Source organism: Lutjanus erythropterus, chromosome 2 (assembly GCF_056507025.1).
Source record: "Lutjanus erythropterus isolate fLutEry1 chromosome 2, fLutEry1.hap2, whole genome shotgun sequence".
Lineage (NCBI taxonomy): Eukaryota > Metazoa > Chordata > Actinopteri > Lutjaniformes > Lutjanidae > Lutjanus > Lutjanus erythropterus.
The window spans coordinates 22,238,696-22,264,730 of NC_139318.1; the positions used below are offsets into that span (position 1 = coordinate 22,238,696).

Sequence of the window (26,035 nt, forward strand, 5' to 3'; positions counted from 1 at the left end):
ATATATTTGTCTTTAGTAAAAGTTTTTTCATCAATAAATTAAAAAAGCGAAGAAAATGAGTCATAACTAAAAATTGACTTTTCTCTGAATTTTGACGTTTGTCAGCATGTATGTAGTCCTGCTGATAGCAGATGTGCTCAGAGTGAAATATGTCGGTGCCCAATGAACCTAAAATGAAAACAACAGCTTAACTATTTGCAGCACATCTTAGCAGCTGGAACGTGAGAAGAAGCTGTATATTGTATAGAGTGACGTCGCTCTATAAGTCTATAATAGTCTTGGCTTTATTGTGTTGGGTAGCAGCAGTGCGTCGCAGCCCGTTGTGCTCCTCTGCGCTCTGATTGGCTGAGGCTGCAGTGATGCTCTCTGCATCCTGCTCCCCTCAGCCAGGCAGGAGGGAGGAGGGAGGGGAGCTGGAAGCGCGGCCGGGAAATCATCATAATAAGGGGGGGGGCAAAAAAAAAAATTATAATTTCCACCGTTTTCCTCATCTGGACGAGATGTTTACACGCAACATGTCCGCAGAAACAGAAGTAGCTGTTGTGACCGCCAGCTCGTGACTGACTGCTTCTTAAAACGTCCTGAGAAAGACAAGACAGCGCTGCTGAGAGGCTGATCATCAGCCCCTGAGAGAGTCTCACCTTTACACTCCGCCAACACTTGAGCAGGTGCACCCAGAGGCCAGGAGCATGCCTGTCACCGACCCGGAGAGCATCCTGAGCTACCAGGTAAAGTGCCCTTTAAATGTCTAATGCACGGCGCGGTGCTTTGACAGAGCAGCCTGTACACAAGAGCCAACAACTGTAACCCTCAGTTTGAAACCCATAAATTGCTGCTGTGTGATATTTTACGAACTATTTAATGTCAGAAATAATCACACCTGTTTTCCACTGTTGTATTTTCCCATGCATGCGCCGCAAGTTGCATATTTACTGTTTTTTCTGCACATTTTGTTTAATAAATGTTATTCTAGGAAGTTATATTGGTGTTTCCCTGCAGAATGGTGCCGTATGCGGAGGTTGTTGTTGATATTGTTATTCTGAGGTGCTAACACGTGTAGTTGAGAGCGTATCACATTGCAATGCACTGAGAAATCTGAGTTATTCTGTCACATGCGTGTGTTGTGGTCACATTAATGTGGGATTGCAGCAGATTATTGATCAAATGCCGATACATTTTTAAACACAGAGCTCATTAAAATGTCCACTGCTCGTCCTGAAGCCGTGAGTATCAGAGGAATAACAGGAATGGGACAGTTTTCACATGGCTCTTGCTCAGACGGCGTGTTATTTTCACAGTTACCCTGAAATGACCTTGACGCCATCCTTACACCATACGGTGCTGAGGGTCCATACATGATCGTTATTAGCCAATCCTGCAGGGGGAGGGCAGCCTGTGGTCAAGTGAGGTTTGAAGGAGAAAATGGCTCGATCCTCTATGTCCTGTTGATGTGTGATCCATTATCACATCCGCGGTCACCTGATGAGACACAGGTAAAGGAGGTACCAGTTAGGACAAATGGACCATTGAACACACCAGCGCTCAGGGTTGTTTATTCAAGCTCGCATGCAGATGTAGTTGTGTTTGTATAGCTTGATTATAGCTGCCTACCATGGCATGCAGTGTCACAGCTTTAAGCAGAGGTTGTCATTTTTTCTCAGCTAAGGACTCCTCACAAGATAGAAAATATCATGCATGTCCTTTGGAATAATTTCACTTACCCTTTTTTTTTTTTACATGTCTACTTAGGGTCATATTTTAATTAACGGTAAATGAATAAGACATAACAAGCTGTACTTAGTATTAAGTTAGGGGGAAAGCAGAAATAACATGTCTCTAATTGTCCTCTAATAAAGTCTAATAAAGGTCTAAAACTGGGGAAAAATACACTTAAGTTTACAGTACGATTATGTTGTAATGTGTCCCTGATTACCCTTTAATAAAGTCTAACAAGAGTCCAATAAAGGATCTAATACTGTCAATTAAAAAAAAACACATTTCTAGTTGTTTAATTAAATACAAAGTACGGCTTGTTATGTTTTATTAGTGATACCAAAAAATGTATGAGAAATTTATTAAAATATGGCAGATGCTATTTACACCTGGGTTAGAACAGCCAGCGTACCTATTTGCACCTGGGCTGGAAAAGCCAATGTAGCTGTTTACACCTGGGTCAATGTAGTCCAGCATGACAGAGACAAGCACCCAGATGTCCATGGCCAACAATGGTGTTTACACTCAGGATATAAATTGCAGGTATAGTTATTTACACCGTCATGGCAGAGTAAAACTGTAATTTTTTCCTAAACCTGGCCAAGTAGTTTTTTCATAACCTAAAGGGATAGTTCATCCAAAAATGAAAATTCAGTCATTATCTACTCACCCTTGTGCCGACTGAAGGTCTGATTTAGTTTATTAGTCCACAAAACAGTGCTGGAGTTTCACAGGAAAACAGAGTCGCAGAATCTCCTAAACAATTTGAGTGAATAGTGACCAGTTTTCAAATGGAAAAACAATCCAAAAAACAAATAAATAAATAAATAAATAAAATAAAATGCCTTCATACTGCTCTTCTGGCATAATCCAAGTCTCCTGAAGCCATGACATGTCTTTCACTTGCATGCGCACACTGTCACACCACACACACCCAGTTCAGACAGTGTGCATGCACATGAAAATGTGGCTCAAGCTAAGGATCTACAGTGAAGACTTAGGCTAAAAACATAATGTAAATAACGTCTTTCAAGGCAGCTTGGCATGTTGTGACTGTAGGAGACTTGAATTACACCAGACGAGCACCAGTCTCTTATTAATCATGCCCTCTTGGACCCAGGTACAAACAGACCCTCTGTAAACTAAAAAACTTCTGCCATGTCAACACAGAATATCCATAACACACACACACACACACACACACACACACACACACACACACACACACACACACACACACACACACACATCAAGAGTGTATGTTTTCCTCTTAGTGCATACATTGAAATAAAATGTGCCTTTTAATTATTTTAGAGAGTTACAGAGCGTTTGAGTGTAATCTTTGAACTATTTTGGATATAAAAATTTAAATATTATATGTTGAACTATGAAGCCTTTTGAAAATACACACATTTTTTTAATATCAGTGTTATTTAAACATACCACTAAGGGTCTCTCTCACATTAAGACGCACTGTTACCTTGAATAATAATAATGTATTTCTCTGATTTTGACCACTGTTGGAAAGATTTGTGATAATGTAAATACACAGTTCAACAAAACATATAACATATGCCTTGTGTTTTTCAGACATTTTAATTGTACATGTTATAGTTATGAATAGATTAATCTGAAAACGTATCACAGACCCCCCGGACCCCTATTTGAGAAGCCCTGGCTTTAAGGGCTGAGCCCACTCCAACAGAGTATAATAATAATAACAACATCCAGTCTGTGGGCAGGAGACAGATGGAGACAGAAGAGCCAGAGGTGAGCTGGGAAGTCTCTGATATGATTAGACAGCTTTCAGACTGGGAGGGGAGATTGTCTAAGAGCCTCACTCTTCAAACTTTAGGGTGATGCCAGTTTGACTCTCCACCATTTCTGTGGCGGTCTGGTCAGTCAACATGGACAGGGATCTTTGCATTATTATACTCTTCACCTAAAAACCTGTTGACCATGTTTGCCAAAACACTGTTGAGGTGTCCAAAGTATAGTGGGAAAGATCCTCAGATCATTTGGCTGAGTAAAAACAACAATATGAAGATTCAGCTGTGGAAAGGTGCCCCTCTGCATAGACACCTATCCACAGCTGCATCCTCACACAATGTTAAATTATTGATGTGTTTTGATTTGTAAGCAGCACTTTGCAGCATCAATACACAGACACCAGGGCACCAATGATTGTTTTCATAATTGATTAGTTCTTGATGAATCATTTGCTTTATAAAATGTCAGAAACTTCTAAGAAATGCCCATTAGAAGTTCTTAAAGCTTGAGGTGATGTCTCTACAGTCCTTGTTTTGTCCGACCATCAGTCCAAAACTCAAATAAATAGATAAACAATACTTACAACCTTGAAGCTGAGAATGTTTGGCATTGTTATATATATATTTTTGGGCATTTTATGCCTTTAATGACAGGACAGCTGAAGACGTGACAGGAAATGGGGAGAGAGAGTGGGGGATGACATGCAGCAAAGGACCATGGGTGGGAGTCAAACCCACGGCTGCTGCAGAGGACTCACAGCCTCGGGGCACATGCTCTACCAACTGAGCTATCCAGGTGCCCCCGTGTTTACCATTTTTGATTATCAAAATAATTTAAAATTACTTTTTTGTTAATGGACTAATTGCCTGATCAATTAATTGTCTCAGCTCTATTACACAATATACTACTGAGTAGTCTCATATATAGTAATACATTTTATAGTATACATAGATAATTTTATCGTGATACGTCATGTTTTGGGGTTTATCATATGTTTTTAGGGCTGCACAATTAATCAAAATATCATTTAAATCACAATGAGGCCAAATACAATGTCCAAATCACAGAATCTACTGCACTGGACCTTTAAGTAAATAAAGTAATTAGTTTTCACCTCTGGTGCTCCTAGTTAAGAGCTGCTCAGGGGCCAGCAGTATAGAAACCAGGGTCACATGAGCCTTTCTAAGGTGGAGGTGAATGAACACAGAGTGAAGGTCATGAAAACACATTAGCAATCCTTCACTAGTAAATAAATAAGTGTGTGGAACAAATCAGGAAAATCTTGATACCTCTGATTTTTTTTGTTCAGTCAGTCACAGAACAGCGCCAGCGCCTACTACATGCATTTTTTGTTTTTGTGGCATTAAAACTGAACACTAACACCTCACTCAGTTGTCTTTTTATCACTCAGTGGGTATAACCCATGTGCCTCTATTGTCTGTGTTGACTCACCGTTGGCTACTGATTTTGCCTGGACAGGTTTTTTTTTTTTCTTTGTTTTTTTTCCAGGGTTATTTATCTTGCAGTTATTGTTATTCCACACATCTTTGACATTTTACCCCTCTGGGGATTGAGTCAAGGTGTCAGCATGACTAATTAATGGGTGTAAATATTAATATATATGTGGTCTGAATGTGACAGTTCAAAGAATTTTCAAGAATCCTGCTGTCCCTGGGTTCGTTAACAAAGAACTAATTGTGAATTCCTCAGTTTAAACTCAGTAGCGTCTTGTCATACTCTAAAATAACTGAAGACTAGTCAGTAACTATGATGTACCACTTTACAAGGGGGTCCAAAAGGGAAAAGTAATGAGTAATTAATGAATTGTTATTAGTTCTGTGCTGCTCTGTGGCTGATTCATAATTAATCAGGAGCAACTCTTTAAGAAAGTGGTCAGTATGTCAATTCACAGATATTTACGACCCAATGAATGTAATGATTCAAATAATAAACGGGTGTTTCTAGGTGGGGCAGTGACCACCCCTGAAGTCTGACTGGACACCCCAAGTGTCACCCCATTATCCGTAGGTATGATTGGCTATCTGTCTGGTCAGAGGTGGGACCTTAGTTTCAGCTAACTGTTTGACAAGTATTTTTGAATTTAATTTGTTTTCTTATGTATGTTATCTACTTTTATTTATTCATTTTTATTTACTAGAATTTTCCAGCACAGGATTGAATAATGAGATGTTGTATGTAGTTCCCTTAATGCTAGTCTCAAAAACAACAACAGCTTCATGCCACCCTGCATAAGTCAGTGCCCCACCTGGGCCACCCAGTCAAAAGAGTCTAGACATGCTTCTAATAATAAAAAACATCTTACATACTAAGTCCTGTAATTGAGATTACATTTAATACCATGCTGCTGCTTCTTAATGACCAAGGTGACAGTCCATATTGTGCTTTGAATGTCATGATTCTGTTTGATTCTGTTCACTGATATCTCCTATTGGCTGTTTATTCACCTAGACCCTTCACAATTTGATTATCTGACTAACACTGTATTCTCTCTAGTGCAGGCAAAAAATTACATGCGACAGCCTCTTTCTATTCAGTGAGTAGTGACTACTTTTCAGTGCCATTGATGCGTAGCGTATACCTGCAACACGCAGCAGCACTGTGTTAATAAAAGACCCTTTTCTTCACTTACACCACTGATTCTCTGCATATTTAATGTCACACAGAGATGCTTGGAAACCAGCAAGCCTTTGCAAAACAAACAAATCAAAACCAAGAAAACACAATCTATTACCATACTACAGTTAAATAACACGCAATACTCTACTGTAAGTGAGCCAAGACAAACCAGTTTGAGGAACCATCTAAAGCTCGTACATAATAACAGATGCAAGGATCATTACGTTTTCAAGAATACATGTTTTCAGGAAGTTTTTTCTGTCTGAGAGATAGCATCAAAAACTACAGCTTTTGATAGTGACACTACCAGCCCTGCTACAGTAAGGCTGTGACTCCAGTTCCTGTTTTGTAAAAATTTATGGCACTCCACATTATAAATATGTCTCAGCTTTCAACACAAGATTGCAACAGTTCTCTTTTTCAGTCCTTTTGCAGTAGCTAGCTTATTTGGCATCCCTCCCAAGCTTTCATTTTAATCAGCTGCAGTTGCAGAGTGATCCATAGTCGCCTCTCTGACTAATGAACAAGTATCTTAAAGAGCAACACTGTAGTTTCATAAATCTCTCATGGAAAACTCCATCTAATTTAATCAAGTTATTTTTTATATTAAAAGCATCTCTCAAGTAATTCTCAACTTTAATGATTTAAAGTACTTAATACACCACATCATGCTTAAAACAGTTACAGTTACGCAGCGAGCCCAAAGCCACCATTTACTGGGATTCATTTGGTTTGAAATCAGACATTTGAGTAAGAGTGAAAGATCCACAGAGGTTTTGTCTGACCAGTCAGTAGAGCTGATATGAGTGGAAAAAGTCTTCAAACAGCAGATCCGGATGCATTTTATTTTAGAACTTTTAGATATCATGTGTCCAGATCAGGAGTTCCAAAACTTTTTCAGCTCGACACAAACATTTTTTTGGTGTCTTCACACTCACCAAACTTACAGAATGAGTTGCTGTAACATCTACATTTATAATCTGCGAAAGACCACAAAAACATTTATTTCACTATTAAGTATGTGACAGCAATAATCAAATTTGCAGAGTGTAATGTGAAGTTTTGTCAGCACTTCATAACAAACTTGCACTGTCCACTGAAAGATGAGAGCGGTTTTAATTTAAAAGGGATACAGGAAGTGTTGAGTTTGTATTAACAGTGTAATGTAGTAACTTTAGCAGGGCAAACAGGAAGGACTGGATCAAAACGAGGCTTTGTATTAAATATTTTATTACATGAGTTTGTTAAATACTTGATTCTGATTGGTCAATTACAGCATTCTACTTATCGATCTGGTAATGGTAAGTAACCATGTAATCAGGCAGGATAATGTCCATTGAGCAGCAACATAATGATGCAGGACCCTGACACGAACTGTATAATCATTCTGATTGATGACATGCTCACTGTGCATTATCCCTTATGCAATGACAGCCTACAATTGGATTTATTGTTGTTAAGTATTAAGCTGTTTTGAGTTCCAAAACACAAATGTTACCTTTTGTTTGTGTTTGCACCATGTTCTGTGCAGGACGTGGTGGTTTATGTTTGTGGCCTAATTGTCATTTTTTGCTGGTTTGAAGTTTTAATCATTAGTGAAGTGGTTGTTGTTGTTTTTTTGCTTTTTTGCTTTATTGTGTTTTAATGTTTCTGTCTAAAGTGTTAAAAGTCCTTAACTGCTGAGCGCTGCTTTCTGTCTTATTTCCGTATTATCTATTATTATTTGAGGAAACGTGTTATGCATTATACTCTACCAAGAGAGCCTTTTAGTGTCAGGTATCATGATTACATCTCTGCTGGATGCAAAATCTGGAGGCAAACACGAAGTAGTAGGCCACATAACCCTCGAACTTTTTCGGCTTTAAAAGGAGGGGCATTCCAGAAAAGGCTTGAGAACCACTGGGTTAAATGTTGATCTTACCTGAAGGCTGTACTACAAAGGAAGCTCAACACAGCCAGACTTTCTTTGCATGAGCTGGCTCGACAAAACCTAAACCCCCAGTCAGAGATAAAGGGTATCACTACGGTGGTTATCAACTTGCTTTGTTAACCCAGACTTTCTTCTTCAGACTCTGTACGTGCTCACATAAAAGGTTCGTTAAGTGCATCATTTGACTCTTTTTCTTCCATGGGCCGCCAGTCAAAATGATCCAGTTGTTAATTAATGGAAGCTATGGAAAATATACAGAATATGTTACACTGTTGTTGCGAATAAGGCAGGAGAAGAAGAATGCTGTCAGAAAGTTACTGATCAACTGAATGCGATCTTAATGCTGCTGTTTATTTCTAACATGTCAACTGTCCATTAAACAGTTAATCTTCATGCACATGCTGTCAGTCTGACACCGTCCTGTGATGACAGAGATGTGGAGATCTCTTAAGTTTTTGGCCAAATCAAAGTAAAATGAATGTAAGTGCTTTAGAATAGACTGATTAACTTTCTAATCAGTGTTCTGAGTTGCAATATCAGTGATGGAAAACAGACATTAAATAGTAAATAGTAGTAGTATTCAAGGTGGTATGTAGTTGTTTCATTATTATTTTAGTGCGTGGTTGATATCCTGTGTAAATTTAAAGTGTTAATATGGTCTGAAGCAAACGGGGGAAAAAATGACTCTGCATCCCCAAACGGAGGTTCCATGGCAACACAATGCATACAGTTTGTGCCGCTGTTACATTGTCTTACATTTCTGTCTTACATCATACGGCTTCAGGCAGTGATATTACAAATGTACAGATCAGCAATTTTTCATTTTTAACATCTTCCCCCAGTATACAATCTATACTGCGCATAAACAACCTTATTAGGACAATAATTAGTTAAAGAGCAACACTTTTTACAGATGATTTAATCTGAAACTCAGAACATAATCTGCTCCTGACCAGGTTATGAGTTTTGCATAAATTGCCATAAGTGACTTTAGACTCAGCATACCTTGCTGACCCATTAATCCCGCTTCGTAGTACACCCGTCTGGTGATTCAATCCTGTAGTTGTAGCATTTCACTTTGGTCCATTCAGTGGGATCATTTCTCACAGAAAAACAAGGTAAGGAGAGGTGACACTGGGATTTACAGGCAATACTGAGTTTGTCAATATAACCTTTCCTCTCTCTCACCCATAGGGTGCTAAAATAATCATATGACATGCTGGGACCTAATGTTTTTAGCTAGCTAAAGTAATTTTGTTAGCATTTTAGCCCCTGATTGCATATTGAGGCCCCAATCACTTCCCCCATTTGGTGGGCGTGGTTTACAGAGTATGATGGGTTATGCTCTGTGTCATTATGTCACCAAAACCAGTGATAATAATGAGAAGTCTGCAGTTTTAATTATAATATATGTTACTGTCTCTCACCCTCAAAACCAACTGCTGCTGCAGCAGTCTTTTTGAAAAGAAAACAATTACAGAGAGAGGGTGGTGGAGAGGAGAATTGTGGCATTGAATAAGGTGTGTATGACTCATGCTACCCGTGGGCTGAAGCAGTCAAAACAACCGCCCCTCTCATCCTATCTCTTCTTCCCAGCTCTCTTCTTCCCTGTCTCACTTCTTCACCATTACCTCTTCTTTTCATCCATTCACGTTAACCCCTCCCGTCCAAGAGAAGCACTGTCACATGGCGCAATGCTACGAGGGGGCGGTGGTAGCCTGTGGCTGTGGCATCCTGGCTCTCAGACACCGAGCCCGGTCTGGAAGTGACAGGCCCAGTTGTCTGAGTCAGGATCTGTGTCCCTGCTGTCAGTTCAGAGTGCTTCTGGGAGGGCAGAGGAGAGGGGGTCAGCTTGGTGTGGACAGATAAAAATAGGAGATGCAGAGAAACACAATCAGGAGGATTAATGGAGGTTGAAGGAGAAATCTGTGATATACACTCACTGGCCACTTTATCAGGTATACCTTGCTAGTACCGGGTTGGACCCCCTTTTGCCTTCAGAACTGTCTTAATTCTTCATGGCATAGATACAAGGTGCTGGAAACATTCCTCAGAGATTTTGGTCCAGTTTGACATGATAGCATCACACACTTGCTGCAGATTTGTCGGCTGCACATCCATGATGTGAATCTCCTGTTCCATCACATCCCAAAGGTGTTCGACTGGATTGAGATCTGGTGACTGTGGAGTACAGTGAACTCACTGTCATGTTCAAGAAACCAGTTTGAGATGATTTGAGCTTTGTGACATGGTGTGTTATCCTGCTCAAAGTAGCCATCAGGAGACGGGTACACTGCGGTCGTAAAGGGATGGACATGGTCAGCAACAATACTCAGGTAGGCTGTGGCATTAAAATGATGCTCAGCGGGTACTAAGGGGCCAAAAGTGTCATAAGAAAACACCATTACCTCGAGGATGTTCCCATAGCTCAGTTGGTAGAGCATTCGTCCCATGTACTAAGGCTGTTGGTCCTCTGCAGCGGTCGCTGGTTTGATTCCTGCCTGTGACCCATTTGCTGCATGCCCCCCCCCCCCCCCCCGTCATATCTTCAGCTGTCCCTATCAAAATAAAGGCAAAAGACCAAAAAATAATCTTAGAAAAACAAACAAACAAACAAACAAAAAACCACCATTACACCACCACCACCAGGCTGAACCGTTGATACAAAGCAGGATGGATCCATGCTTTCATGTTGTTTACACCAAATTCTGTCTCTACCATCTGAATGTCGCAGCAGAAATCGAGTCTCATCAGACCAGGCAACGTTTTTCCAATCTTCTATTGTCCAGTGTTGATGAGCCCGTGTGAACTGTAGCCTCAGTTTCTTGTTCTTAGCTGACAGGATTAGCACTCAGTGTTGTCTTTTGCTGCTGTAGCACATCTGCTTCAAGGTTTGACGTGTTGTGTGTTCAGAGATGGTCTTCTGCATATCTTGGTTGTAACAAGTGGTTATTTGAGCTACTGTTGCCTTTATCATCTCAGACCAGTCTGGCCATTCTCCTCTGACCTCTGGCATCAACAAGACATTTTCACCCAGAGAACTGCCGCTCACTGGATAGTTTCTCTTTTTGGACCATTCTCTGTAAACCCTGTAGGTGATTGTCTGTGAAAATCCCAGTAGATCAGCAGTTTCTGAAATACGCAGACCAGCCCATGTGGCACCAACAGTCATGCCATGTTCAAAGTCACTTAAATCACATTTCTTCCCTATTCTGATGCTCAGTTTGAACTTTAGCAGGTTGTCTCGACCATGTCTATGTGCCTAGATGCATTGAGTTGCTGCCATGTGATTGGTTGAGTAGATAACTGCATTGACAAGCAGTTGAACAGTGGCCAGTGAGTGTATCTTCTTTCATTTATCACAAACTGACCATGATGTCATCTGATGTTAAGGAAATCCTCCTGAAAAATTTCTACTTCAGGCCAGAATGACTGTTTTAGTTTGCCCATTTCACATTAATTAGAGTTAAATTTAAAGCTGAATGTTGGCTGAATGAGTAAGTGTCTGTTTATGCACCGTAAGCAGATGTTTATAACAGTTTAATTGAGCAATATGTTAATGGAGTCTGGCAGGCACAAGAGAGGCAGCCTCCAACAACATAGTGTGTACTTTTGTAGCAGTGGGCTTTTGTTTTCAGGATAACAGGCTTAGCTTTACATTCACCAACAATTGACCGCAATAAATAGCTAATCTATTTACAGACGAGGACTCTTGTCGCTTGCTATTGTCAATTTATAATGTTGAAAATGTTGATGTTCTTATACAGAGTGAAAATCTCCCTCGATAAACTTTGGTCTTACAACGATATGCGCTGACCCAAGTATCATTTCTGTCTTTTGAGTAACTACCCAATGTCTGTGGTGTGTCTTGTCAGTTGTCATTCTGGATTTCAAGCCTCTTCACGGTGACCAGAAGGCCTTGTTCCTCTGGAGCGTTCCTCCACTCAGAGCTCCCTCACAGTCCTGATGGAGTGAAAGAGCATTTTTGCAGAGCACATTGATTGCCCCTCTCAGTCAGGAGAGCGGGATGCAAATCATTGCTGCTCTATTTGTTCAGGGCGATGACCAGTTCAATATGTTTCACTGTAATGCACTTTGACAGTACCTTCTGATTTTGCTAAAAGTTGTTGCTCGTGTATCTCCAAGAATTTCAGGATTGAGAGAATTACGAAACAAATCTGACTGCCCACTGACAACACAGACGCTGTGTTTTCCTGTCTGCATTTTGAGAGCATCTTGCTTCTATATTGTGATGTATTTCTGAGTGAAACAGGATGGGCAAGTGGGATGTAATGTTTGGAGGAATTTAATTTGAAATATTTAAACTGGGCATGTCAAACGGTAGGCAGAGTGCTATTTGTTTTTATATATTTATGTCTTTTGCATAAAAACAGACAGCTAGGGAGTGATTGGTGTTTACCATAGCCAGTAGTACTGAATCTGCCCCCCGGCCATGCAGTTATAGCTGACTCCTCATGGACTGACAGCTCCCAGTTAACACAGCCAGACTGGGACTGAACACAGCCTCTAAGACTGACAGAAGCCAGGTTGACAACAGGCATGCAGCACTGAAATGGTTTTCTTGCCTGGTACCCCAGGGCTCAATCAGCACGCTACATTGCTAGAAGAGCTAATTAGCTAGTGGTGACTAACTACAATTGGCAATTAACTACTTTAGCAACAAGTAAAGTTGTATTTCCACCAGAAAACTGTACAAATCACTTCACTCAAAGGCCACAGAGCCTGATTCCTTTGTCTGTTAATAACAGCTAATATAGCAACAAGTAAAGCTAACATAGGTAGGTTATGTGGGACTTACTTAAGTAAGTTCAGGTAGGTAATGTAACATATGTCAGTTACTTTCATAACCGATTGAAAAGAAGTCTATTGTTTTCAGATGAGACACTAATCCTGGTCCCATGGGTGAAAGTTCTGCAGTTGTTGACCCATCCATCCACACAGCTCTTCCAAATACAGACTTTATAGCTCTTTGTACTGCGTCACTTGACGTTGATGGCATATTAAAGCATAACATTGGAAGAGTGCCTCCAGAAATGACACCGGAGGTCTTAGAAAAAGAAAATGAGAAAGTGTTTCACTGGAAACAAACTTAATATACACCCCCAAGTGCAGGATGAGTCATCAGCAGCATTTTCCAGAAAATGACAAACTCTAGAATACCATTAAGAATACTGTCAAAGATACTTTTTTGTCATGCTGGGCCAGATACTGAGGTATCAAAGTATCATATAGCGTAAGACATACAGTATGTGATATAAAAAAAAAAAAAAAACTTAAATATTGATTTTGACTTCATGGGAACTTTAAATAGGTATACAGTATGACCAAGTGTGTGTGTAAAAGGGTTAAAAGGGCATTTTGAGGGGCAATTCTGAGAATGTATGATGAATTCTCTTCCTTAATCACAATTGTAGATTGTCTGGTAATTCTTAATTTAGAGTGATAAAGTTTAAGGTAGAATCAGTAGTATTTTGTCAGAGGTGTTGGTAAACGTACCAGAATGACACAAGATGTCAAATACCAATGTTTTGGGTTGGTAAAGCTTCCTGAGCACAGCAAAATAATAGGAAAAATTAAAATAAATAAAGGCCGAGGACAGGCTCTCTTCAGTTACAGCCACCACCATGCCCTTCTAGTGGGTCATATGTGATGACTGAAAGGGATCATGTTTAAATGAGTCCATATATTATATTTTAGGAAACTGTTTCATATTAAACTTTTAAGAAACCAGTGCATGAATCTGCCTGTGTTTGTGTCTACAGTCATTTTGTGCATCAATGGGAGGTTTATCAGCATCAAAAGTAGGACACTGTGAGCGACTGAACTATTCTATTCTGCTCTGGGAATCTCACATCTTTCTGGGACAATCTGCGCTGCCAGAAAATACGTCTTTGTATTTGGTTAGTTATCAAATGTAGGCGAGTGATGGCATCTCTCTATTTTTGGCTTTTACATGCTGAGACACTAGATTAGGGTGCCTAAAGTCCTCATCATGTGTGATGGGCCAAAAAATACACACTGCTTTGAATAGATGGATGAGGCTTCAAATCAAGTTGGTATCTCCCAAAGTTACAGTCGTTTAGTGCAACATAGACCTTTTTCACAACAGTCATGAAACAGTAAAAACATGTTACCAAAGATACTAATTAAGGTGCCATTCAGGTCAAACAGTGTCGGGATGCTGCTATTGTGCATGTTGTCTCACTGGAAAGGTGCTGCTACACTAAATGGAACGGGACTTTAATTAGTGTCAGCAGTAACATCTGTGTTTACCCTACTCTTTCATATCATTATATAAGCCAAATATCACTCTCTCCAAACCAACCAAACTCCAGAGGCAAAATCAATAATTTTATATTGTAGAACACAGGAGCTGCTGGTCTACCGTTGCCTCGGTCTGTTAGTTTGGTAGTATTAATTTGTGACCTCAGTGAATCCAAGCTAACCTTTTGAAACTCCAAAGTCACGCAATAGTATAAGCAAACAACTGAGGCAGTGGTAGACGAGCAACTTCGTTGGTGGTTTAGAGGTAGTGATATTTGACTGATATAATGGTGGTTTTCTGTCAGAAAAGTCTGTATGACGGCAAAGTAAAGCGGTGAAAATAATCTTAATTTACCACAACATTGCTTAGCTTCTGTGCTAGTACTCCTTTCTCCTTCTCCAAACTGGTGAAAATGCCGACCGGCCTCTGTTGTAGATAATACATTGGCTATGGATCAGTACCTCATATACCCACCCTTTAAATATTACAAACTCACCCTTTAACTAAAGCAAAGCATCCACTCATACATTTATGTGACAGTATCCTCAGGGCATCATGCGCTTTATTTCTTATATCCACCCACAAGAGAGCTCCAGTGTGTGCTTCCCTCGGGTTGCTACCACTGATGTGCTCATAAAGGACAGAAACTCAAGGACAGGCAGCCATTTTGGTTCTAGCTGAGGATCGCTTCTACCATGGTGCAGCGGCAGTAATCTGTGTGGAGAATTATTTTCGAGTCATAAACCCTCCCGAGCACTGTGACTGATACAAAGCTAGAGGACAAGAAGAGTGAAGAAAAAGGGGGACCGTTGCCAGGTGATAGAAACAGGCAGCGAAACACAAATTATTTGCCATGTCAGTGGAAAATCACGCACACGTGCATGCTTTGAGGGTCACAGATGTGCTCACCCACAGAGAGAGAGAGCAAACTTCAGTGCCATGTGAGCTTTTAATTGGCTGAGGCACTTAATGTGGCACAAGGGAGGTGAGTTGTGAATGACGGGGAACCATTAACCTGTTGAAAAAACACATACCGGCATGATTTTGCCATTAAGAAGGTACTGTTAGTGAAGTGTGACCAGGAAGATCACGGGCTGTGACTCATACTGTGTTATGAAGAGCATGGACTCAGGAGGAGGAACACCATATTATGGCATGGACGCACAATAGTGTAATCTGATCTCGCCCACAACATATGACCTAACAGAAGATTTTCTTCCTTTCGTGTCGCTCTTTGAAACACAATTTCACCCACGCTGTAGTTACAGTTATTGAATGAGCCTCCAGAGAATGATTCCTCGTTTCTCTGTTTGTGTGTGTGTGTGTGTGTGTACACCAAATGGATCCAAACTAATTGATGATCTGATGGTCTACCGTCCTTTCTGGGACAAAGAGCTTTTAGAGTCTCTCTCTCTCTCATCTATTCTCTTATATTGTGTGTCTATATGTTTGGTAAAGCTCCAGTACTAATGGAGCTGACTGCCTCCAGCCTGAGCCCCCAACCCACACACTGCACAGAGGCCCTAATTCACCAGCCACAGCTGCACTGACTGATAACACTGTGTGTGCCTGTGTGTATGTGTGTGAATCAGGGTTACATGTGAGGGCAGGGAGACATTCAGCTAGTGGATGTGTGTGTGCGCAGGATTGTTTTCTTTAAAGCAGCCATAATCAATATTTGTGTAAAAACAGTGTATCAAATGAGAATGTGAAAACAATGTGACAGTGTGAAAGGTGTCAGACGCAGTGATGAACCTGCAGAGGTTTATTAATACCTTTATAGAGCTCTATAGTTTCAGCTCATTATTTAGCTCTCTGACCTACAACTTTACTGTTTGGTTCACTCTCAATCTCTTCACATTGTTTTCAGCAAGGTTTTACAAACCCACAGCATTTTGTTAACCCCCGTCGGCCCTTTGCTGCACATCGCCTCCCCTGCGCTCTCTCCCTCTGTCACTGCTTGCCATGGAACCAGCTCCAGCACCATGCACTCTTGCCACTGATAGTTCCACCTTACTTACACTAAACAAAAGTATGAATGCAATTTTTTTTTCCCTCCTTTTCGGTAGTTGCAGTAAAAAATCTCAGACTTCTTCTGTGCACACAAAAGGTTCAGGCTGTTTCTCTCAAATTTTGTTCTCAGATTTGTCCAAATTCATGTTAGGGAGCACTTCCTCTGTGCCAAAAAATAATCCATCCAGCTGACAAGATGATGCTTTTTTTTTTTTTTTTTTGCCACCAGGTCTTTGAAAAACGTCTTTAAAATGAGTAATTATACTGTAATGTGTTATGTAAATTTCTTTTTGTTAAAATGGAATCAGTATCGGAAAAAATATTGTTCAGGAACCAGTATCAAAGCCAAGGTACTGGTATTACCGATTTTTGAACAATACCAAGTCCTATTTAAATGATATTAAAGCTCAAAGCTATGGGGCGTCCTGGTAGCTCCATTGGTGGAAGGTATGTCCCATGTCCTGAGGCTGTGGGTCCTCTGGGTTGGCTGTAGGTTCAGTTCCACACTTCGGCCCTTTGCTGCACATCGCCTCCCCTGCGCTCTCTCCCTCCGTAACTTCAGCTGTCCTGTCACAACACACAAAAAGCTATGCATAATTAAAGGTGTGGCCACTTTGTGGCATGTGGGTATTGTCACAGCTTGCCAGTAGGTAGCTGCTTCATTTGGCTGCGTCAACTGCACCCATATTCCACCTCTTTTCCCATTTTTAGATTAGGCTGGAGTTAGGGGGATTCTGGCCCCTGGCAAGATGGTGACAGCTGGAGCCACCATGCTGAGCTTTACAATGGCTCTTCAGAATCTTTTATGTCTATATTCCTTATCCCATATATGCATAATGAAAATTTATTTAATGAAAGTTATCCAGAAGAGTGAATATAATTGAGAAACGTCTTTTTCAGCCTTTATTGTCCAAAATGGAGTGCAAGCATTGGATGATACATGGCACTTGTGTGCTTTCATGGACAGTTGGAGAAGGACTGAGCTTGGTTAAGTGTTCATCATTAAGGTTCCTGAGCTTGTCCTCATTATAAATGTTGGCAAAAGTATTGACACCTTCAGTACTCCAGGCTGGGTGTGAGACTGGGACCCCCGCTGTCAGAACCTTGCATAAACATAATTATAAAACCATGAGTCATACCCAGAGCTTGGCCCAAGCATGGCCTCCTAATTAAGTGGCCTTATTCTTTAAAAGAACAGAACTGTCTTGGGATAAAGAAGTGTTCAGTCATGGAAAGAGAAAGAAATCCCACAGGGCTGCTACGGTAGAGAGGGTGTGAACGAAGGCAGGAAGGCAGTGGCGGGCCACCCACACCTGTGAATTAAGTGGATGTCTTGGGATCCCAAAGCTGTTTTCAACTGTTGTGTGAATTATAATCATCTGTTTAAACAGACAGCTTTTTGGAGTTGGAGTTGATCTTTTTTTAGTTCTTATAATCAGGTAAGACATTTATCTGCATGCTAATTAGTTTCTTCTTATCTCAATCTGGTGTTAATATGCTTAGCTGTTCAGTTTTTAGCATGGAGAGGCTAAAGGACTGAGACAGAAGATAAAAAACAGCTTAGGGGCCTCAGTGTGCATGTGAATACAGTCTGAAATAAAGATATGCACGCACGCACGCACACACACACACATACAGCACTATCCCCATTTATCACATTTCATAACTGCAGGCGGAAACCAGCATGATTCAAAAGTGGGTTTTTTTTGTCAATAAACTGTGTGTGGTGTTTTATCAGCTAAACCCCAGGAGAACTAAGAAAAATCAGTGCTCACTGTTGCTCCATACACACATCTTACAATAATACACACACACACACACACAGGGTACTTAAGTGCAAATGTAGTTGTATGTCCTGAAAAGCTTTAATAACACTCATTAACAAGACATAGAGTTTTATATTTCTCTATTTAAAAAAAAGCTATATGTAATGTTTTTCACCAGAATAGGCCAAGACATTTTCATTTCCACTAAACTGACACAAACTCTTAGCCATGTCCAATAGCACTTCAGGAAGACAAATTGCAATTATTTTTGCCCCTGTGCCTCTCGCCGCAGTGCGTGCTGCATTCACTGTACCCGCTGGATACTGGACTGACCAATTACAGAAAAAGACTGCATGACAGGGCCTGGATATCTTCACTGTTCCCCCTCAGTTTTCATCCTGAAAGAGAGACGCATTGAATGGACAATAACACTTTATGTGAAGACTGTCTTGACGCTGTCATAACCATGTCACAACACCTGTCATGAACTTGAAGTGTCATTCAGTCAATCCTATCATTTTTAATATAAACTTGAAATTGTTAGAGATGTATTCATTATGACAATTTGACATTTATCAAGTCAACAACATCTTTGCAATGACAACTTGACATTATCAAACTTAAAGAAACTGCTAAGCTTTATGTTTAGCATAACATTAAACTGTCATATTTGTTTGGTTTCGACTCTGGCTGTCATGGAACTATTATAAGTCTGGTATGGTACATTACGGACTTGTCATAAAGATGTCATTAAATGTTATAAGGCATGTAAACCAACTTGGTACCCTATTCCCTGTCATCAAATGAGCCACTGTTGGTCTCAGAGGCTCTGTTGGCCGGTGTTCCCTGGAAGTCTGACTGTCATCGGTCCTACACACATCTTTTGATGCACGCACAGAAACAAATACACACATATTTCACATGCACAACTGAAATGCTTACTAATACTAATGTATGCGTCTGCTCTAAATTGGGACCATTAGATTGTTTAATGCCGGTGATTAAAGGTCTTCAGTGTTGCTGCAGGATACAGCCATCATGCAAAATCAAATCAGGGAATCATGATTAACAATTTAACTAAGTTAGCAACTAACTGATTAGCTAAGGAAATTACCACAACTCTGCTTTCTTTGTTGATCATGTAACGCCCTCATGTACTCCTCGTCTGTGCCATCTCTCTGTATCTAGTCAGTTAATCATATATATTCACTTCCACACTGCTTTTTTTTCAAGAAATTTAACACACTGCTCTGTTAATGTAATCATTTTTAAAAGTGGGTGTTCATTTTGCCAAATGGCAATTATTTTTGTCTTGTGTGCCAGAGAATTCTGCATTCACCACCCACACACACTCAGAAATACATCCAGTACATACACATCATGTGTTCATATAGTGGGCGGAAGCATCTATTATGTAGAAAGCTGCATTTATATACCAGTGTCTGCATACGTGTGTGTTCTTCCCTCAACCATTTGGATTTATGTATAGGTTTAAGGTATTCATTTTCTTTGCTAACAGCTGTTGCCAGCTTTTACATACTATGCTCACATATGTTCACAGTTGTACAAATGAGTGACAGATGCTGTTAGGTCCACACACAAATGTAACCTGTAACCCTGCTATTATCTTGTAGGATCTGTGGGAATTATTCATAGGTATCCACTTAATTTAATGTATGCAGGCTAGAGAGGATAGAAATAAAATGGTTTGCTATCTAGGGTTATGTTTATCTACTGATGCTGTCCTTCTCTTGCCATGAAAATGTATCCCTACAGGTTTATTAACAAATGTAAACTGCAGTATTTGGGAATGTATTTTCTTGAGAATGCAGTTTAGCCTGAGGGGCTCTAAGTGTTCGCTGTAACCTATTTAATGTGAGCATTTATACAGAGTGTTTTATTGTTCTGGCTGTGAATTGCAGTGTCCCAAATGATTAATTGTTATTTGTCTTCCTCCTGTTTGTGAGGAATGTGATCAGTTGCAGATTTACAACCGCTTCCTATTTAAGATAGTCTGCCTGATAAGGTGTCACAATTCTCCAAATCAACGATGCAATTCAATTTTTCAGTTGAAACTTTTTTTTTTTTGCACTGATGGTTATGCCAGTTAAACAATCAAGTCTTGATTCTTGATTTATAAAGATCTTTCATGCCATGAAAGCTGCCACTTACATTTTCAAATTACTCTTTAAAAAGATTGTTGATCGAGTTACTGCCAATGAAAAACTAACACTTCCTGATTTTTTGAAAGGAATTTAAGACACTTAATGTTGTTTTTTCTTTAATATGTCACCTCTCTTTACAATCCAGCATTCAGCTGTGTGTCTATTATCTTATCTGTGTCAAAGTTTACATCTCCACCAGAAAACAAGGAGTGGGTTGAAGTGATTTATTCACACTTGCCATCTTTAACATCTTGTGGGAGGTTTCCAAAGATTAGAAATTAAATATTTTCAGTTGCATGCACTTGTGCAGAGGGATCCTGAAAGCAGAGACACTGCAGCAGAGCGGAGCCACTCAAGAGCGCCGCTTCCTGCAGCACTCTGCCCTCATTATCATAAGACCGATGTACAGAATGACCACGGATAACATTTACCGCTGCACATGAGCACACAGCAGTATTTCTCAGAAAGCCCTGTCACTAGGATAGTAAAACACACCAACATCTTGCAGTGCTCTGCCAACAGCAGCACCCCTGACGGATGTGGCGCTCTGCTAATTTGATTCAATCTGATTTCCTCTGGATAGTAGAGCCTAGCACATTCTCCAACTGACTCATACTCTGTTTACCTCTGGCATGTGTGTGTGTGTGTGTGTGTTTATACTGATGTGTGTGTGTGCCTGTCCTTCTCTGTGTGTCTGTGCCAGACGGTCTGAGAATAGACTGTCTGGAATTTGATGCTCGTTGTTCAAAAGCTTTTGCCAGTTTGGCCAATTAGTGGCTCTGTTACAGTGTCAGTGTAGTTTGTGTTTAACAGGATACTTGTGGACATACTGACCTTTCAGGCTTCCTTTCATAGATGATCTTTAAAAGCTGAAGGTGTTCTACAAAGCTGAACTTTCTAAAAATGGCTGCTGGAGACAGAGAGCATTGTAAAGAAACAAATTATCTGCACTGAATATCACTAAAAAGGACAGTAACATTAACACTTACATGTCTGTGTGTGTCCATCAGAGGCCAGATGAGGAGGTGGTGGTCGACCAGGGAGGGACCAGCTCAGTACTTAACATCCACTATGAAAAGGAGGAACTAGAAGGTGAGTAACATGCGCAGGTGGAAAACACAGTCAAACCCTTTACTTAACTCTTCCACTCCCCGTCCTCAAACAATAGAGCCATTTTTGTCCTTTTTTAGAGGGAGACTTTAGGTGATCTTTAGGGGTAGATAGCAGGTCAGCAGTACATGTCATATAGAAATTGTATACATCATCTGAAAGCTGGGGATTAAAAAAAATATATAGTGTCCATGTTTTGATTTGATTTCCTTTTCCTTTTTTGTGTTTACCAACCTTCATGAGTTTATAAGACACCAAATACAGCTGCAGTGTTCAGACATTTTCCTTTCAATACACAATTACAATACAGTTACTCTCTAGAACACAACTCAAGTTTCTCACACTGATCCAGGCAAAAGAAGTCAACATAAATTGAGGATATTTTAGGAAAAAGTACATCCCTTAAGTCATCATAGGCAGGACAGCAAAACAAAAAATGAATCTCACTCTCAATTTCACCAAGCTCACACAACAAACAGAGTTTGTCCTCCTCTGGAGTGGCATTAAACCTGCCAGTGTCTAAGGTCAACGGTAATGTTTCTGAGTGTAACTGTGCACATAACTATCTTTGTCTTTTGTTTAAGTTATACCTCACATAAGATTTTACATCACAGCAATTCTTTAAGAGACAGTAAGTTCGTAATTTTGGTTTATATCATATATCAACATATTTTTTCTATACATGAGAAACATTTTACAAAATGACTGTATTGTTGGTTAGGTTTGAAGCTGTGATTGTCTTAGAGGTCATGATGGGCCATTCTATGCAAAAAATTGATTCACTACAATGAAATGGCTACTGTGGGGACTAACATCATCGCACATAAACATGAACACAAGAGCTCGGTTTTCCAGTGTAACCCAATTTATGATTTATCAAAAGTGTTTATGGACCCCAGTATGCAGAATTATTCGAACAGAAAAGGTGAAAATAGCACATTTATACTGCATGCATACTTCATGGCTCTTGCCCAGAATTACACAGGCTTAAAGTGGGCATGTCTGTGAAGGGCAGAGTTTGGGGTATCAATAGAACTTTAGATGAGAGGTCAAGGGACCCCTTTAAAAATTGCCATACTAGTTTTTCTCTTGCCAAAATTTTGCAACATTGGAGTGTTACTGATCCCTTTGTCTAGTCAAGTAGTTCTGAGTTGGGACATGCCAGAAAAAGTTTGAGAACCACCGAGGTACCATGACTTGCTTGGTACCAGGGGTTTCCTTTAACTATAATCTCTGTATGGATTTTCCTCCCCTTCTTCTTCTTAAACTACAGCAGGCAGAGATGTATTTCCACAGCAGAGCTCCATGTTCATTTTCAGCTTCAACAAAATTGTCCAAAATTGTTTTTCCTGGCAGTGGTTTGGCAACAAGTAGTACATAGTAAATGGCACTTGTTAGGCCCACTTAACAACAACCTTTACAGAGGTGGTTTGCATTTCAGCTGGAGAAAATTGGTTTCTACGTAACACTGCCAGCCAGTTCAACCTCTCACTGTGAATCATTTTCTGAGCTCAACAGATGTTTTGCATGCAAAACTTACATTTCTAATGTAATTACATTAATCAGATTACCTAAAAGAATAAATAAAAAAAGTGCAGAACATGTATTTCACTCTAAAATATAGTGGTGCAGAGGTATGACATCTTACAACAATTTCTTCTAAGCCAAGGACAAGAAAATCTAAAATATACCCCCTCATGTATGTCCACTGGAATAATCTGACATAGCATATTTTTTATACTTCTACCTAATTGTGTGGAAAATGAGACAACTGTATTAAAAATATATTAGACATGTATTAAAAATAGCCCATTAGCAGCATGTTGACACAGAATCCCCATCTAGAAAGTGTCGTTTAATGGACATGTATGTGACGCATGCTTAACTGGTGGGTGGAACATAGTTATAGATTGTTTAGATGTAGATAGACTGATTGATTAGAATGTACTCTATGAACTATTCAAGATTTAAAAGTTAAAGCATTCATTGAACACGCCATTTGTAAAATATGTAAATAAATAAATTATGGTTTTACATCATGATAATTTAAATGAATGAATCTGGAAACTCTGAAGTACAAGTTAAGTACTTTATAACACAGGTGACCTGACCTCACTCAGCCTACAGCAGATTTCCCAAGACCACTTAGTATACGTCATATATATTTTATGAGACCAAATAGTATGACAGAGCAAAGTTTTCTGCATGATTAAGTCATGCATGCGTGTGTGTGTGTGTGTGTGTGTGTGTGTGTGTGTGTGTGTGTGTGTGTGTGTGTGTGTGTGTGCGTGCGTGTGCGTGTGTGTGTCAGTCACTCGGCCCATTATAGCTTTCCTGTAAGGATAATAACATATTCACAGATGGAACAATCAGCTGCAGCACAATAGCTTCGTATCACCAAAATATATTAGTCATGCACACACACACACACACACACACACACACACACACACACACACACACACACACACACACACACACACATAAAACTGGCTCAGACTCTTTGAAAAACTCTTGTTCCATTTTAATCATAATAATTTTGGACCATTTTAGCTGTTAGCAGTCTCTGCTGTGATATTCAAATAAACTCCATTATTTGTCAGGGTCACGTGTATTCAGTCTCTTGTTATCACAGTGTGTTCTAGTCAACACTGAATGTACTGATGATAATTACAGACGGCAGTGGTTGAGACTAATGCAGGACAGGAAGCAGAGAGTTGTTCCCAGAGTCTCCCTGCGGAGCTTTGGGCCAACAGCTAACCCTCACTTTAATGGCTTCAGTCACTTTAACAATTTGAGCTGAGTACCACAGTGCAGCTTATTCATGTCTGCTTTCCTCCATGAACAATTCCCTCCTTTGTTTTGTTCTCTTTTCTTCTTCTTTTGTCTTTCAGTTGGTCCATGTGGAATGCAAGAAATGATGGTTATGATTTAAAGTATCTCATCAGACAAGGCTGAAATGAAATACACTTCATACATACAGTATACATGAGTACTATTGTAGTTTCTGTAGTGCATTTTTTTAATTTGCATGTGGAGGAATGCAAACAGCAGCAACAAGACAGTGATCATAATATATTTATCTTAACACCAAAAACTTGAAATCTGGGAAGTAGTGTCCTTCAACTCTGACTGCATTTGAGCACCAAGTACCATCAATGTAAACACAGAGTCTGCTTCATTTTATCCTGTCTTGCGCTTGGAACAGTTTCCACTTGTCAACTGCAATAACTTAATCCAGGATGTTGTGGTGGAGCAGGTTTCTGTAGGATGTAGGCACAACCAACGCAGTCTCCGATTCCCTGTTGCTTGGCTAGCCTGAGTCCCATTTTTTCCATTGTACTGGCTGAACATTAGCCAGGAGCAGCCTTAAATCCAAGCCTAGCTAGCATGGCTCATATCCTGCACTCAAGATCTGCCGCTTTTTAATCCAATCCCCACGGTTCCTTTTAAAGATTAAGATTAAAACTAAATGTAGAAATGAAATGAAAACATACTCAACACTGACCAGGCATCCACATGAAAAGTGCCAAACTCTGCCCTTAAACTTTGCATTGCAGGATTTCCCATGTCATAATCATGAGTTCACAAACAGCATTATACTGCATTTCTGCCATATTCTGCCAATAAATCCCTGTTAATATTAAACACTGGACCTGAAGTGTTTGAAGTGCAGGCCAGTAGAAAAACGTGAATGGTTTTTTAAATAATGAAACAGTCAATAGTAATGATATTAGCGCAAAATGTGTGCATGTTTATTTTGCAATAAAGAAAGCGTGTATAAACTACTACTCAGTAATAGTATAATATTTTCTTCTCTCGCCTCTTTTTCAGGCCACAGGACTCTGTTTGTTGGGGTTCGTATGCCCAGACAGAGCCATCGTCACCACAAGCCTCATGGCTCTCGGCATCGCAAGAGAGACAGGAGGGCAGGAAGCACCGCAACACAACAAAGCGAGGGAAGTGAGACGACCACCTCCACTCATGGTAAAGCATGCACACAAATACTCTATTTATCTGTCAGAGAGAGCAAAAAAGATTAACACTGGTTATGGCTCAGGGTAGAACATGCATGCACACTTGCACATCCACCTCCCAGAGAGGAAGCAGCGGTTGTTAAACAGAACCCATCAATAGTGTGTCCACTGCACACACTTGAAAACACACACATGCAGCACTCCGGGCTAAAATTGACAAGTCCACTAATTAGCTACCAAAGAACAGGAACAAGAACAGGAAGTAGTCAGCATGTTGCATGTGTGTGCATGTGCAGAGTTAGATCTGTGTGACAGTGTGTGTGTACATGAACCCAGTAGTCCTTTAAAGCAGAGGTGGGAAGTAACAAAGTACATACACATTTTTAATACACGTTTTAATTCATTTGAGAGGAATTGTTGATTTTTTTTTTTCTTTTGGAATCATTGTGCGTCGTCTTCCCATCATCAAGACTGGTATCCGAATGGGGAGAAAAATGCAAAAGACAATCCTTGGTGTATCTATCACTAGATATCATCGACATAACACGATACTATATATAGTGTTCATACTTTGAGTACATTTCTGAGCCTAAACTTTTTCACTTTGACTTGAGTAAAGACATCATATTAGTACTTTTACCTGACTTTTTTTTTTTACACAAGTATCT

The 26,035-nt window shown here is 40.0% G+C and overlaps 1 protein-coding gene across 2 annotated transcripts in view; it reads left to right on the plus strand.

Annotated features, from left to right (window-relative positions):
- Window positions 1-402: 402 nt before the first annotated feature.
- The window catches only part of slc4a8 (solute carrier family 4 member 8), a 44,750-nt gene continuing 19,117 nt past the window's right edge, over window positions 403-26,035 (plus strand). For both annotated transcript variants that reach the window (XM_084732747.1, XM_084732755.1), the window contains exons 1-3: window positions 403-728; window positions 21,291-21,372; window positions 25,225-25,377. In XM_084732747.1, the coding sequence (XP_084588873.1) occupies window positions 690-728; window positions 21,291-21,372; window positions 25,225-25,377 (274 nt within the window). In that variant the 5' untranslated portion in view covers window positions 403-689. The remainder of the gene's footprint in view (window positions 729-21,290; window positions 21,373-25,224; window positions 25,378-26,035) is intronic.